Here is a 16,615-nt window from a genome sequence, read left to right as displayed (position 1 = left end):
GGATTGACAACCCCTTTATCGTGTTGGGTGCAAGTGTTTGATTGTTTGTGCAGGTATTGGTGATTTGTGCGTTCTTCTCCTACTGGATTGATACCTTGGTTCTCAAACTGAGGGAAATACTTATCTCTACTTTGCTGCATCACCCTTTCATCTTCAAGGGAAAAACCAACACAACCTCAAGAAGTAGCAGTATGTTGGTGACCAAATGTTGTTCGGAGTCATATATGAGATCACGGACACGACGAGGAGTTCCGTAATAGTCCGGAGGTAAATATTGATATATGAGACAGTAGTGTTTGGTCTCCAGAAGGGTTCTGGAATTCACCGGAAGGGGTGTCAGATGTTTCCCGAAATGTTCTGGTACGAGAACACTTTATTTGGGTGATGGGTTAAAGCCCACGGGGCTTTAGGAATGTGCAAAAGGCAGTTTTGCGGAGGCCAAGGGGCTAGACGCCAGGGACCCTGACGTCTGGGGCCAGACGCCAAGGACCCTGGCGTCTGGTCCTCGAGGCCAAGAAGGAGTCTTGCCTTGCGGGCCAAACCGACTTTGAGGAGGCTTCTCCAAGAAACGACCCCAGGGATCAACATATAAATAGAGGGGCAGGGCTAGCACGAAGAACACATCAAGATTCACCAAGCCATGTGCAGGCAACCCCGCCCCCTCTAGTTTATCCTCCGTGATAGTTTCCGTTGTGCTTGGCGAAGCCCTGCGAAGATTGTTCTTCACCACCACCGTCACCACGCCGTCGTGCTGCTGAAACTCATCTACTACTTCGCCTCTATTGCTGGATCGAGAAGGCGAGGACGTCATCGAGCTGAACGTGTGCTGAACGCGGAGGTGCCGTACGTTCGGTACTTGATTGGGACGGATCGTGAAGGTATACGACTACATCAACCGCGTTGATAAACACTTCTGTTTAGCGATTTACAAGGGTATGTAGATGCTCTTCCCCACTAGTAGCTATGCATCTCCGTGGATAGATCTTGCATGTGCGTAGAACATTTTTGTTTTCCATGCAAGGTTCCCTAACAGTACTGGGTGTTGAGACCCGCGGTGAACACGAGGGAGGGAGTGAGTGGGTCGTGGTTGAAGCTGGATGGGAACACGCGCGGCGCCACGCCATGCGGGAAGGTGGTGGGGTTGAAGCCGCCATGCACGTCGTCGTTAGCGTAGCCAGGCGAGGTCGCGTACCCCCACAGCGGCGGCGAGAAGTTGGTCGGCGACGCGACGCTCTGCTGGCTTCCCCACGCGGCCTGTGGGCACTGGCCGGCCTGTTGAGGTGGAAGGTTCGCCATCCCCGCGCGAGAAGCCTCCCCCTGCTCCTCCTCCGTCGCCGCATCCCTGGCCTTCTTCATGTTGAGCCTGTTCCACCGGTCGGTGGTGACCGCCTCCCGGCGCTCAACGTCGACCTTCCACTCGGCGTTCGACAAGCCCGGGGGCCTTGCCATCGGCGCCCTCGGCTTCCTCTGCTTTGGCTGAACGAAATCGGTGGCTAGGCGAGGGGCGACATACTTCTTCGGCGGCATGACGGGCGACCCGGGGAGAGAATGGCGGGGGGAGAAGGGGCGACACTCGGGAAATAGAGGGAAAGGGGAAAGAAAACGGCGGGAAATCGGCTGGTGTCGTGGACAGCGTGGACCCACGCGCCTTTTTGCTTCAGTCGGCGCCCCCAGGAGCCCCCCGACGTGCTGGGTTCGGCTTGGATTCGCCGGTTGTAATTTCGGACCAAACCGACGATAAACGAGGATCTCGGGGCGCGGCTGAGCCGTTTTTTCGCCGTCGGCGCTAAAAAAGGCGCCCTGGGGGCCCAGAAGTTGTGGTTTTGTGAAAACTTCCCCAAAAGGTGCTGTAAACTGTTATAAGTGCCCCTGAAAGTGTTCTGTGCAATTCACTCTTTTCCCCCTTATTATCGACCGACGTGGTGGTGTACCGGTTTTTCTTTCGGTGTTTATTATTTTTCCCACCAAACAAAAGGACTAGCCAAGCGCTCGGCAGCCTCCGACCAGCGCCCTCCCCCACGCCCGCGGCGATCTTGCCTCCACGTCACCGCCTCCCGCCTCCCGCCTCCGCCTCGCCCGCCGCCAGCAGCATCTGATGGCGGCGGTGTTAGCGGCGCATGGCTCCCACGTTTCGGCTTCGGTAATCACTCCCCTGCTCCATTTTTGTCCTTCCATTTTACTCTCTGTTCCCACCCCAGCATAGAATCACCGTTCCCTCCATTCGTGTTTGGTCTAACGCGTGTGGATGGCGGCTTGCCTATTCGTGTATGCTGAGACTCGGTGCTGGCCGCGATTGTAGCTTTGTGAACACTGATATGTGCAGTGTAGAGTTTGACGAGTTAGGTTTCAGCTTACGACTTGGAAATTTGTATGGGCGACAGTATCCTTCTGTGTTGTTGGACATATTTCCAAGTTAAATTAGGTGAACCATCCCGGATCGACCAAGCTGGTATGAGATAAAAGCATCAAAGGACCCAAGTAGGGGACAAACGGAAGTAGCATTAACAACCTTTTGGGGGTCGAAAATTTAGTAACACGTGCTATTCTAATGCAAATGCAAAAGAAGTTGCAGAGTTTGACAGCTTATGCTGGTTTCGGGGAGGTGAAGATTCATACCTCAGGTTCCCTTACACACTCCCCGTGAAAAAAAAGGTTCCCTTACACACTCCCCGTGAAAAAAAAAGGTTCCCTTACACACACAAGAAAAAGGGTATGGTCTGAAATTGTCAAGGTGCTGCTAAAGACTTGCAAACCAAAGAAAATTGTATGAAAGCAAAACATTTTTCGGACACAATGCTGCGAGATCTAGTATTATTATTATGATGTAGTATTGCATCATGAGACTTTGAATATTAATTTTTTTTCTCATGGTGGTGCCAAAATTTAAATCTGTTGGAACCATTTTCATGTTATTTTCTTGGTCACATACCAATGCGATAAGTTGGCTGTATTCAAATGTACACTCTTTCTAGTGTTCAATACTGAGTCAACCCGGCAATCCGACCCATGGGCAAGCGCGCCCATGGGCACCCGACCCTAATGGGTAGGGTATGGGTCGTCATTTTCACCCATGGGTAAGCCCGATGGGTAACCCGATTAGTCATGGGTAGGGTATGGGCATAAAGTCCTGCCCGTGGGTCACCCGATGGGTCGCCCGATTAACTGACATGTGTGTCTCGGTATAAAAAAAGGCCTAAACTAGTCACCTGGTCTCGCACTACCCCATTGTTTCTGTATGCTACATATGGCTCACAGCTTTTTCTAGACAAATATGGCTCACTGCTGCCATTTGCTAGCCACTCAATACACAGCCCACTTTGATTTAGTAGATTAGACAGCCCACTTTGATTTAGTAGATCAGACAGCCCACTTTGATCAGACAGCCCACTAGTACTAGTAGCATGCAGTAGCAGGCCCTTGCCGCTCCTTTTTATAGGCCTTTCCTTTTCTATCGGCCCATGTAAATAAGACTAGCTACACACACGCTCACGCTGGTGCATCCGCTTCACATAGGTGAATTAGTACCACCTCGCTAAGGTAGCAAGGAACGGAGCAGCAGGAAGGCTATAAATATAGCAGGTTGCTGTATGTGTGCTCTATTGCATGCGTGCCCGATGGGTGCCCGATAGGGTTGGGTGACCCGCCGGGTTCGGGCATGGGTCCGAGTTGTAACCCATGGGTAGGGTCGTGGGTGGGTCCTCTGCCCGATAGCGAACTCGGGCATGGGTTTGGTTGGGGTCGACCCGGTGATACCCGACCTGACTGCCAGGTTGAATACTGAGTCTAATTATACAACTTACATGTGTAATGGAATTCAGATCATTGCAGGTTTTGGAAGTGCTCTGAGAGGAATACCAAAAGGCAAGTTCGCCAACAGAATTGCTTTTTCTGGAGCGATTAGGCTAATCTATTTTTTTGAACTACCTAATTGCAATCAATTATGTTTCAGGATTTTGTCCTTGTTTTTACAATATCCAAGCATCAATATATAATGGACTTGTTCATAGGAGGAAAATTCCTCTTCCGTTGAGATGCTCTTTTCGCTCTATTCAAGCAAGAAATAATCACTCATCATCAGCTGTTGTACCTAAAGATTATTGTGAAACTTACATCCAATTTTTGAGAGACAAACGGATAGTTCCTGATTCAGATCCTCCAAGCTCTAAGGATGTGGACCTACTGTACCGGTTTATAGATAAGAGGTGAAAATCTGTATTGAACTTCCTTGTCAAGTTCTTGAGCTACATTTGAAGAGAAATCTTAATCATCTGTTACTTGTCTCAGTAACAAGCTCATGGTATTAACTGGAGCTGGAATGAGCACCGAGTCAGGAATTCCCGATTATCGGAGGTACGGACATGACATATATGTAAATATCTCATGGAATGTATTAGCAGTCATAGCAGCCTCCTTGAATCTTAACCAGAATTTTGATTTTATGGCAGTCCTAATGGAGCATACAGTTCTGGTTTCAAACCACTTACTCATCAGGTGTGTGTGTGCCCCTACTCCCTACTATTCGACTGTCAATGACAACTCTTGTTCGTGCCTTATAGGTTTAATATGCTTACGTGAACACATATTTTTGTTTATCACAGGAAGTTATTTTGAGAGGGACATATCCCAAGACAAATTATTTGAATTGTCTAGCATAGTCTTTTGAGTTTTGATCATGACTTTCGAGTCCTAGAGTTAATGAGGTTGTGTCTTCTGCATTTGTTGACAGCTTAGACATATATTATCCATGTGAGATCAAGAATGCCACTGGCATTGGTTGCTTCTTCCTTTACCATCAAGGAGTTTACAAAATGGTCTCATGTACTTCCTTTTCTTTTTCTCAAGTTATCTGGATCTTGACTGAAACACGTAGGTCTGAAATTCTAATACTACTGGATCTATCTAGCTCTCATCTTTTACTTTTCCCGAGAAACCAACAGGAGCGGTGCATCCAGTTAAGGACAAAATAGAGTAGACAAATTACAGACGGACTTGTTCTCGTGAGGAGGAAGTCAGAAAAGCCCCAGGTTCTGCACGTGAACTACTCCCAAGAGGTCACACTAGTCATACTTAAAAGTATGATGTCTTCAGAGGGGATTGATGCAACCCCGCAGCAGTTTAGTTAGCCTTTCTGCATTCAAGATGATGTGGCGGTTCGTCTCCTTCCAGGCGTTCCACTCGGCATATCTTGTCATGCATGAACCGGCACAGCAGAACCTTCTTGCACCATTCCTCCATGGATGGGAAACCGGAAGCTAAGGATGTGGCCTACTCGTCTAGCCAATAGTTCACCAATGGTTCCTTGAACAAGTGGCTACGAGCTCTGCATTGCGGAGGAATAGCTGCTGGCATGTTGGGCTATGCAGCCAACCCCCTCACCTGCTAGAAGCCTAGAACCTCTGCCGTTTAATATACGACCATGGAGCCCCAGCAAGGAGAAAACCTTTTATTTCCTCAGTCAGCATACACTGTCTGAATCTTTTCCATCTGGAACCTAGGTTGGCTACCAAGAAATTGGACCCTGTAATCACCGGAATCGTTTCACTCTAGTGGATGGAGTCCGATTGATTACAGTGTGGCCCTGACCGCTCGAGTCCTGAAGCAGATTCCAGAGATCAATGAACTCTTGGAGCTGCAATGGGGAGTTCAAATCAGGCACGACAGTAATCCATCTTTAATCTCACAGTTTGAACTGCACGGTCCTGTTTTGCACTTTGTTATTTCAATTTTTCTCAACTTACCCTGGATTTTGCCTTTCTGCTGGTCATCACTTGTTAATGCCCTTTCCATTTGTCCACATCTTGCCAATAATTATGTCATCTTCCCCATTTTCCATTTGAATAAAAATAGGAGTTTGTTCGCTCTATTCGAGCCCGGCGGCGCTACTGGGCCAGGAGTTATGCTGGATGGAGAAGGTTCAAGCGAGCACAACCAAATACAGCTCACTATGCTCTTGCTTCACTAGAAAGAATCGGCCGTGTTCACACGATGGTTACCCAGAATGTGGATAGGTAATGACCTGCTCCTGTGTTATTATTAATTGGGAATGACTATGCAGCTTATTTTTTACCATCGCTTTGTGTATGAGTATTGTAGATTACATCATCGTGCTGGTAGTAAGCCAATTGAGTTGCATGGAAGTGTATATGAGGTAATTTGCTTAGATTGTGGAACATCCATCAGCCGAGAGTCATTCCAAGAACAAGTGAAGGACCTCAACCCAAAGGTTTGTCCATTTGATACTGGTTATATTTTTCCTTAAGACTCAGGTTCATCATATAAGTTTTTTTTTTAGAAAAGGAGGAGGACCCCCGGCCTCTGCATCTGGACGATGCATGCAGCCACTTTATTAATTATTCATACAAGACCTTACAAAGTCATACAACAGTAAGACTAAAGCCACCGTCTAGGCAACATCTGTCGCTACTCCTATCCAGTTGATGAAGGGATGCTGATAGTCTGGGCCTAATACCAAATAGACCTCGCAGCCAAACCTAACATCTAAGACCCGAGGTCCCAACCAGGACTCCTGCCGGGTATGGGGCACCTACCAGTCCGACCCACTCCTCAACCAGGACGCCTGTCGGGTATGAGGCCGCCGCAGCCACCTGCCACCAATACATCTTCAGTACTGCTGCATCTACCTTGCCCGGTCTAGCTGCCGTCGACGCCAGACAACGCCACCATCCTACGCTCGTCCATCATCACATGCCCACCAGCGGACCCCGCTGCTCCATGCCGCCGAGACCCGCCGTCGTTGACGCGAGAGAAGGCGCGCCACACAACCTCACGCCTCTTCCATCCGGCGCCGCTCCACAAACGATGCCCCCAATAGGGTACACGACACCGCAGCTCCGCCATCGTCCGATCCGGTGATCTTTGGATTTCTCCTGGAGCGGCACGAGCAGGTTGACGATAGTTGCTTGACGATGCCTTCATCAAGGTAACGACGTAGACGCCGCCATCGCCAGCCATGACCGGAGTCGGCTCGGTTTTCACCGGCGACTATGTCTCCCCAACTCGCCGCCGGTGCTAATAGTGGGATCCAAGATCCGTCACTACCAGCCTGGCCAACCGCCTTCGGTGGAGAAGGCAGCCACCACCACCATTCCCGGGCCAAGAGACCCGGACGTCCTCGTGCCGCGAAGATTACCCGGGGGGGATCTCCTCTTGCCGTTGTCGAGACGAGGCGCAACCGCAGTGGATCTCGATCTAAACCCCTCGGGCCTAGATCAGATCTCATCGCAGCCAAAATCTCATCCACCAACGGCCATCGGAGATCTCCTGGCCACTGCCAACCCGCTGCTCACTGCCATTGGAGGAGGGAAATTGACGCCGCTGCACCCACGCGTTACCGCCGGCCGAGGACTGCGCCGCTGCCGCCGCCTCACCACAGGGGCTTCGCCCCGCGGCGTCCTCAGCGACGGCGGCGGTAGTGGGAGGCGATGGAAGGGGAGGGCTGAGGGCGGTGTGGACGGGGACTCCCCGGGGGCGGCGTGGCGCCGCCGCCTCGGGGGAGAGAGGTCGGGAGAGGGGTGGAGAGGTGGTTCATCATATAAGTGGGAAGTGCTTAAGGTATAATGAGGAAAAATAAGGAGTGATTGTCTTTGCTTGTGAAGTTTTTTGACCTATTGTAATCATTTGATATTTTATAACTTCAAATTTCAATTGAATAGTTTTGTCATAGTTCTTACTGATCATTTAGATGTTAATATATTAAAAATATCAAGTTTGAGACCATCAATCCATTCATGTTATCATGTATGTACCGGAGTGGTGCCTCTTGAACCACACTGTGCGTATATCCCAGTCTTGACTATATATTCAATTTTTTTGTTCAATTTGGCCTTTGTCGCTCAGTTATTAATAAGTCTTGTAAATACTTTACTGTCTGTAACGTTATAGCAGAGCTCCTGCTTTTCCAGACATATTTTTGTGTGCTTCCCAAGGACCTAAATTGGATTATGATTTTGGTAATCTCTGAGGGCGGAGTGTTGTATTGTTGTTTTGCAGTGGGCTCTAGCTATTGACAGTTTGGAAGAGGGACAACCTGGCTCGAGCAGAAGTTTTGGTATGCAGCAGCGACCTGATGGTGATATTGAGATTGATGAGAAGTTCTGGGAGCAAGATTTTGACATTCCTAGTTGCAGTCAGTGTGGTGGAGTGCTAAAACCTGATGTGAGATTTTTCTTCATCTTTCTGTGAGTACTTTTAGTTAATTTAAAAACGAGGATGTGAAACTATGGATTTGTTGTCATTTCAGTTATTAGAAAGATGATAATAGGCAAATCAAGCCATTAAGATTTGTAGCTAGGAACACTTGGTATTAGTAGACACTGACTTCTGTAGCATCTGATGAGCCCATTACTAACATGTGATCTCTTTAACAATTTGTATAACTAAAATCTAGGGTGTAAATTCTTATATCACTGAGTCATTTCAGTGACGTACTTTCTTTCCCTAGTCCATGTAAGTTATAATAAGGGCATCAAAAAGCACTTTTAAATGTCTTATCCTGTTCTTTGAAGGTTGTGATGTTTGGTGATAATGTTCCGAGAGAGAGAGCTGATAGCGCTAAGGAGGCTGCTAGAAACTGTGATGCTCTTCTGGTGGTTGGTTCAGCGGTAATGACAATGTCTGCTTTTAGGCTGGCAAGGTATCACTGGAAAATATTATTTAATCATTTCCATATTATTGTCGATAGCTAGTTATCTTTTTTGCCTATATTTCTTGCTCTGGATTAAATCTTTCAAACTGGATCAAGTTATCTTATTGGTTATCGCGACATCAAACTGATTATAAATCCCAATCCCAGGCTTGCACATGAAGCAAATGCTCCAATCGTCGCGATTAACATTGGGGGCACGAGAGTTGATAGCATTATATCTTTGAAAATCAATGCGAGATGTGGGGAGGTTTGTTATCTTGTACTTTTGCCTTTTCTGTACTGCAGCAGGTGACACGTGTGTTGCATCATAATTATCACCTTTTTTCAGATACTTCCCAGAGTACTTCAGATGGGAAGTCTAGCTGTACCAAGCATAAGCTGAACATTTACAGTGTTTGGAGAAATCAGTTACGAGGGAAGATGGGTGAGACATATATAAGTAGCTGTAGATCATTCTGTAAACAGGTCAGAACTTCATATGACCTTCCGGTTTGTGTTAGAGCATTATCATGGTTGTTGTAAGTGTAAAATCATTTTTTGTGATGACTCATTAGTTATGTATCCAGGAAAAGTAGACCCAAGTTGATCATCTGTATAGTTCCTGTTTTTTTGGACGATTTATGGAACCAATGTTACTATTTAAGGGGCTGCCAGGTTTGTCCAGAGAAGCTACCCCCAGTGTTCTAGATAAAATTCTGATGACGAGTGTAGCGGTATGTTTGGCGGAGCTAGAGACTGTTGAAATGCAAGTGGGTGTACGTCTTATATTATGGGACGGAGGGATGTTTGGCAGGTTCAGGCCCTAGGTAATACTCTTTCCATGTTGGTGGTTTTGCTCGTTTTATAGAAACTAGTAATGGTGCACGTGCAAATGCACGTATCATCGGATGCACCAAATTTGTTTATGGAATGAAAAAGTTCTTATTTCATTTTCAAGCTAGTAATAATGTGTAGCGATTATATACACACATCAACTGATGTAAATTCGATAAAAGAACATTACAAGTTTATTAATAATAGACTCAATGAATTCATCAGCTTTAGCTTATACCCTTGAATGGCAGTCCAACAACTAATCCCAAAATGAGAACATATATCTTATAGTCCAGAAAAGTTTCATGAATTATATTTCATGAAAATATACAAATAAGTTAATTCTTGAGCATGCTTCACCCATTATCATATAGAAATCGTTTGTTGTGTATCAAGAGTTTAACTTAGGACTTGTGTATGTTCAACACTTCAAGTAATATAAATATAGATCAACGCTTGTGTGTTGCTATGTTCACAATACTCACCAAAGATAACAATGACACATAGCTAAACTGTAAATAACATATGCAACTGCCTTCAGATATATATGTTTTACACTCAGACAATTGTGATTATTGTGCCGGAGTAACTATGGAACAAACTCTGTATTAGAATAATAGCCTTGTATTGGTTTAACTGCATTATGTGCAGTCACAAGCAGTAATCTCCATCGCCTGAAAAAATCATGCACTCGACATTGGAAATGTCAAAATTTGTTGCATTTTTGCCCTCCAGCAACAGAGCCCGCTCCTTTGTACTTCACCGGTGCCTGCAATTTAGTATCAACGATTCACTGAGTTCCAAGCACAATCACAAGTCTACAAGGTGACAAAATTTAGACAGCAGCTCACCTGTAACCATGGTCTTTGTTGGCCACACTGGACACATCCTGTTGCCCCTCAGATCCTAGACTTGACTGAAGTTCTGAAGAGAAAGTCTGAGCATAAATTATACTCCCTCCGTCCATTATGAACCATATACGGATGTATATAGATGCATTTTAGAGTGTAGATTCACTCATTTTGCTCCGTATGTAGTCCATAGTGTAATCTCTACAAAGACTTATATTTAGGAACAGAGGGAGTAAGAGACACTGTTTGCAAACTGATAGCACGAAGTAATGAAAATCTGAAGAAAAAAGTTGATATATGCATCTTCTCAACTGCAAAATAAATTGAATGAAGCTGCAATACTCTACTATGTAGATGGTTGAAGGGCATGACCAGGTCGAGCGACCACGGAAGCAGTGAACAACACATGCAATGTTGTGGCGACAAAATAGAATTAACACATTTCAGCATAGCCTTCAAAAAACTGCCAATAACATTTGCATGCTAAATCCAAGTTTATGGAGGAGTAAAGTATGTGGATGGATGCAATGTATTACTCAGGAGTGTTGCATATTAATCAAGTATAAAATATGTTTTCCATCCAATTTTTATGTGTTAAAAGTTTGAGATAAAGGGTGTCTTGGAGCTCTGATATCTGCCAAGGAAATAAGAAAAGATATTTGAGCTCACCATGTCCGAGTGCCTAAATGAGAACCACAAAATGTAAATATCATGGTTTAATTATGGCGAAAATCCAAGGCAATGCTTACGGAAGTAGAGATAGCTAATTATTTTTTTCGATGATAGCTTTGTTGTGTGCCGTGAATCATCCAATTAGCATAGACGCATCCCAAATTAGGGGAAATGCACCATCATTTGTCATATGTATTACCTGGTGCATATAGCTGCGGAAAAGCTCATTCCATTTCTTCAGTCCTACAAAACACTTTGGAGGAATAACACCCGTTTTATTCTTCTGGTTGCTTTATGTGTGACAAGAATAAGAAGATAATTATATTTTGCAATGTGATATCTGTTCCATCTTCAGGGTGATCCAGCATAGCCACTTTTATCAAATCATACATCTGAAACAAGTAAAAGCCCTCCAGGTTAAATAAAGCGCCTATACATCATCTAGTGAGTTAAACACATGCCTGTCACTAATCATAGAGATCAAGCAAGAAAATAACAAGTGCTATTCCATGAACTTCTCCATTTTACATGCACTATAGTTACACTTACGTCTATGTTCATTCAATCACAAAGACTTTTGGGCTTTTTCCACAGTCCAAAAAAGTCCTGAATTTGACACAAACGCCACTCCAAGAGGTTAGTGGGTACTACCAAATGTTGGGCTTTTCAAGAAACATTAAAACCATTAAGCTACGCGTGAAGGGCGGCCAACCAGCTATGCCACGTGGCGCAAGCTGGTTGGCCGTAGTGAGAAATCTTTTGGATTTTTTAGATTTAGGTATTTTTTAAATGTATTTTTTTAGATGAAGATGAGGACCTATAGTATTTTTAAATGTAGGGTTATGCAAAGTGGCACTCACTGGTAGTCTGTTGTGGTATTTCTTTTTTCTTTTTACTTCATTGAATACGCACGAAAAAAATCAAGCCTGGTTCAGTCCAAGGCACGTGCCAAACCTGAATATAGTGGCATTGAGAGAGATCAAGAGGGGAAGGAAGATGCACTACTACATCCTATATGATGTGGCACAACACATGAGGAATTTACCAAGAAATCTTGCCATGGATCTGAGAGACTAGGAGAGATGAAAAAACAACCAGGAGAAACTCATCTTGGCATCATCAGCATTGGCTGTGCTCGCACAATTGCTTTGCATAGTGGCATAACATGACAGTTTTCCACCCTGTAGACATAAACTCAGATTCAAAGTTTATTGTATTTTGAAAACATAATTGTAGAAAGGAAAACAGATGCACCTTGAGACAAGTTACTTGCAGCAAAACAATATCAATGAGAGAATATAAAGTGCAAGAATGTAATTATATAATTTGCTGAAGACTGAAATACTTCAGACTTGTTACTTCTTACTATTATGTCGCCAAATATTTTTCTTTCTTACTGTCTTATCAACAATTGAAGTATCCCAGGCAAAGTTATCCTAGTTGTTCTAGCGACCCAACCCGGTAAGAGTCGAAGTCTCTATGCTTACCATGCTAGTCCCTGTATCAACTTGCTAGCACACACAATACTCGATGAAATAACACACATCTCTTTATTACATCGATGGTCCAGGAAGAATACATTTATTAAAAAATAGGGCACAGTGCCAAATAAAACAAATACTGCGGAAGCAAAGTAGTAAATGAGTCCAACTCCACGAGCAAAGGTTGAGTGTAGAACATCGGCCTATCGCACCTTAATCCTCGTCGGATATATCTGCAATGTGATAAGTTGCAGCCATATAGGTCAGTACATTGAATGTACTGGCAAGTCAGATCATAAGTATAATCAACCTATTTGTATATGCAATTTGGCTAGTGAAAATCTCTAAGTTTAGTTCTGCATAAAGCTAGTTTTTCCCTATTGCAAAAGATATTATTCTACTACTACCAAATAGCATAGGATGAGTTGGCAACCCCAACTCAATCCATTCCCAAAGTTTCATTTAAAACCAACTGATTTAATTAAGGATGATGAGATCTCCCGGCATTTCCACTACTAGACTCTCAAGTTGTCCGTAACCGGGGACACAACTAATGGATTAGGTTGACACTCTTCAGAGGTTGCACACTTTTCCCCACAACACTCAACCACCTCCATGATCGGAAGATCGAGACATAGTTTTTCGAAAGTATTCCCTCTTAACCCACGGATAGGCCGGTACACCTACTCATTCTACATCTGATAGCCCATCCCGGAAGAGGTCACACTAACTACTCAACTAAGCCAGAGCCCATATTGGCTTGTGACTGCACACGTAAGCCTCTAGACATGAAAATACGTCTGATCCCTTTGATCATGAGCGGATGGACCACTAGTGGTGCACCACCATGGATTTCCCATGCATGCCCCACTGTACTTCGCCACCATTCAAACCAATTCCCACCCAGGTAGTTCATTAGTTATCTTAGGTCCTGTTTACTACATTGTCACTCATACTTTATAATGATCACTCCTCAATCCACGTCTACTTTAGCGAAGCAATATAATGTAAAGAGGTGGCGACAATGTTGTATGGTTCAGACCTATCTCTGTTAGGACCGAGAGTATATCGACTAGAGGGGGGGGGGTGAATGGGAGATTCAAATTTTCTTTCGAAAACTTTGAAACTTAACCCAATCACAGCAGCGGAATAGAGTGTCGAAGGAAATAGACTGAATCAATCTTCTTCATCAGAAGCATAATCATCGAGGAAAACATTGACAACAGTGCGAGCTTGATAGATCACAGGTTTAACAATGATGAGAGTAATACAATGATACGTCTCCAACGTATCTATAATTTTTGATTGTTCCATGCTATTATATTATCTGTTTTGGATGTTTTATATGAATCAATATGCTATTTTATATTATTTTTGGGACTAACCTATTAACCTAGAGCCCAGTGCCAGTTTCTGTTTTTTTCTTTGTTTTTGAGTTTTATAGAAAGGAATATCAACCGGAGTCCAAATGAGCTGAAAATTTACGGTGATTTTTATGGACCAGAAGAAGCCCCCGAAGCACAAGGGTTGGGCCGGAAGAGTCCCGAGGCAACCACAAGGGTGGATGGCGCCCCCCCTAGGGCGCGCCCCCCTGTCTTGACGCTGCCTCGTGGACCCCCTGACGTGAGACCGACGCCAAAAATTCCTATAAATCATGAAACCCCCAGAAAAAACCTAGATCGGGAGTTCCGTTGTCGTAAGCCTCTGTAGCCACGAAAAATCAATCGGGAGCCCGTTTCGGCACCCTGCAGGAGGGGGAAACCATCACCGGTGGCCATCCTCATCATCCCGACGGTCTCCATGACAAGGAGGGAGTAGTTCACCCTCGGGGCTGGGGGTATGTACCAGTAGCTATGTGTTTGATCTCTCTCTCTCTCTCTCTCTCTCTCTCTCTCGTGTTCTTGTTTTGGCACGATCTTGATGTACTGCGAGCTTTGTTATTATAGTTGAATCATATGGTGTTTCTCCCCCTCTACCTTCTTGTGATGAATTGAGTTTCACCTTTGAGGTTTCATTATTATCAGATTGAATACTATTATGGATTTGAGAAAACTTGATGTATGTCTTGCGTGGGATACCCGTGGTGACAATGGGGTGTTCTATTGATTCACATGATGTATGTTTTGGCACTCAACTCGCGGATTCCCGGGGTGACATTGGGGTAATCTATGCATAGGGGTTGATGCACGTTTTCGTCCTTGCTTCTCCGGTAGGAATCTTGGGGCACTCTTTGAGGTTCTTTGTGTTGGATTGAATATTACGAATCTGAAGTTGTTTGATGCATATCGTATAATTGACCCACGGATACTTGTGGTGACATTGGAGTATCTAGGTGACATTAGGGTTGATTGATGTGTATCATATGGTGTTATTTTACTACGAACTCTAGGGATGTTTGCGACACTTATAGGAATAGCTCAATGGATTGATCGGAAAGAATAACTTTGAGGTGGTTTCGTACCCTACAAGCAATTTCATCTTATGTTCTTCACGATAGGAACTTTGGAGTGACTTTTGTCGCACGTTGAGGGATTGCCATATGATTCATTTATATGTTATCATTGTTGAGAGAACTTGCACTAGTGAAAGTATGAACCCTATGCCTTGTTTTCAAGCATTGCAATACCGTTTTCGCTCACTTTTGTTACTAGTTACCTTGCTGTTTTTATATTTCTAGATTACAAAAACCTATATCTACCATCCATATTACACTTCTATCACCATCTCTTCGCCGAACTAGTGCACCTATACAATTTACCATTGTATTGGGTGTGTTGGGGACACAAGAGACTCTTTGTTATTTGGTTGCAGGGTTGTTTGAGAGAGAGACTATCTTCATCCTATGCCTCCCACGGATTGATAAACCTTAGGTCATCCACTTGAGGGAAATTTGCTACTGTCCTACAAAACTCTGCGCTTGGAGGCCCAACACGAGTCTACAAGAAGAAGGTTGCACAGTATACACATACAACAAGCAAACAGATGTAATAGGACGAGACACAACATAGTTGAGACTGAATAAAATGCTATTGAAAGAATTTACAAGTAAAACAGGGGTACAGGATGGTAACGAAATAATACAGGCGATGACAATGAACAAGGATGAACACAGATACACGGGATGATGGTAACAGTACAAAATGATCAAGTAATCTATCGTCACAGAGCACGAATAATAACTGCTGAAGGAAATGCAGTAGAAAAGATATAACCAGTGGTGCTCGATGGCGACAGAGAGATTTGGTAGACTAGTTCACCCTTCTGCCAAAGGGCTACGTCTGGTTGGAGGGGTTGTGACTTAACATGGAAGATAAACTCTCTTCACCCTATTCTCCTTCAACAAAGAGCTGATCAGACTCAGGTTGATTTCACTCGTGGTAGATCCTTGTCGATGATGTCCGAACCTTTGGTCGACCTTTGTGAACAAAAATCACTCTTGGTTGCTGAAGACCAGTCTCGGTGAAGACAACAACTCTTCAACACTCGAAGCCGAAACCTATCCGTCCAGAGAGTGCACAGCTCTCAAGAGTAATAGCTACAAGAACTCTCACTCAGAACTACTGTGATGCTAAACCACTGTCTAAGTTTGTGCTCTCGGTTTTTCTCTCGGTGGATCTTAAACTCAAATCACTCGAAGAGGGGTTGCTCAAATCAATCTTCTCAGAAATCTCAAGCGGAGCAACCAACAGTCAAAGTTGGAGCGGGGTGGCTATTTATAGCCGCAGCCTTCCCAGATGGGAAATGACCAAATTAGGCATTGGGCTCAGCCAATGGGCGAACGACACGATTCTAACGGTCGGATTTGAGCACAACGGTAACATTTCTTGCGGAGCAAGAAATTCTAACTCCTCGGTCCGAGGCAAATCTCTTGCAATGAAGAAGGTCACAATCTCTTGTTGGCAAATATTTTTATCGGAGCACAAAGAGATTTCTCTCGCATCTTTCATAGGTTATGGCTAAGCATCACAGCAGATCTAAGCATCAAGAACCTATACCCCTCCTATGACTCGAAAGAATGAAAGAAGAACAACAAAATGAATACTACATCTTCACTTTGTCTTCAACTTCCATCGCTGCAGTCAATTTCATTGAACAACAGTACCGAAGCAAAATCTTCGCTTAAGAAGTAAACT

General features: G+C 44.5%; 1 protein-coding gene across 2 annotated transcripts; it reads left to right on the top strand.

Moving 5' to 3' along the window:
• The first annotated feature begins 1,919 nt into the window (after window positions 1-1,919).
• Window positions 1,920-9,308, top strand: LOC123111007 (NAD-dependent protein deacylase SRT2). 2 transcript variants are annotated; one of them, XM_044531662.1, is made up of 11 exons: window positions 1,920-2,140; window positions 3,819-3,861; window positions 3,950-4,202; window positions 4,285-4,350; window positions 4,446-4,491; window positions 5,848-6,008; window positions 6,094-6,223; window positions 8,011-8,175; window positions 8,526-8,653; window positions 8,813-8,912; window positions 8,994-9,308. In XM_044531662.1, exons 1-11 carry the CDS (start codon window positions 2,096-2,098, stop codon window positions 9,045-9,047), a joined length of 1,191 nt encoding a protein of 396 aa, XP_044387597.1. In that variant the 5' UTR covers window positions 1,920-2,095; the 3' UTR covers window positions 9,048-9,308. The 2 variants fall into 2 exon arrangements, with proteins under 2 accessions (XP_044387597.1, XP_044387596.1); XM_044531661.1 differs by having other exon boundaries at window positions 1,951-3,861.
• The last annotated feature ends 7,307 nt before the right edge of the window (window positions 9,309-16,615 follow it).

Source organism: Triticum aestivum, chromosome 5B (genome assembly GCF_018294505.1).
Source record: "Triticum aestivum cultivar Chinese Spring chromosome 5B, IWGSC CS RefSeq v2.1, whole genome shotgun sequence".
NCBI classification, from domain to species: domain Eukaryota; kingdom Viridiplantae; phylum Streptophyta; class Magnoliopsida; order Poales; family Poaceae; genus Triticum; species Triticum aestivum.
Note: the sequence above shows the minus strand (reverse complement) of the source record. Positions and strands in the feature narration are given on the sequence as shown.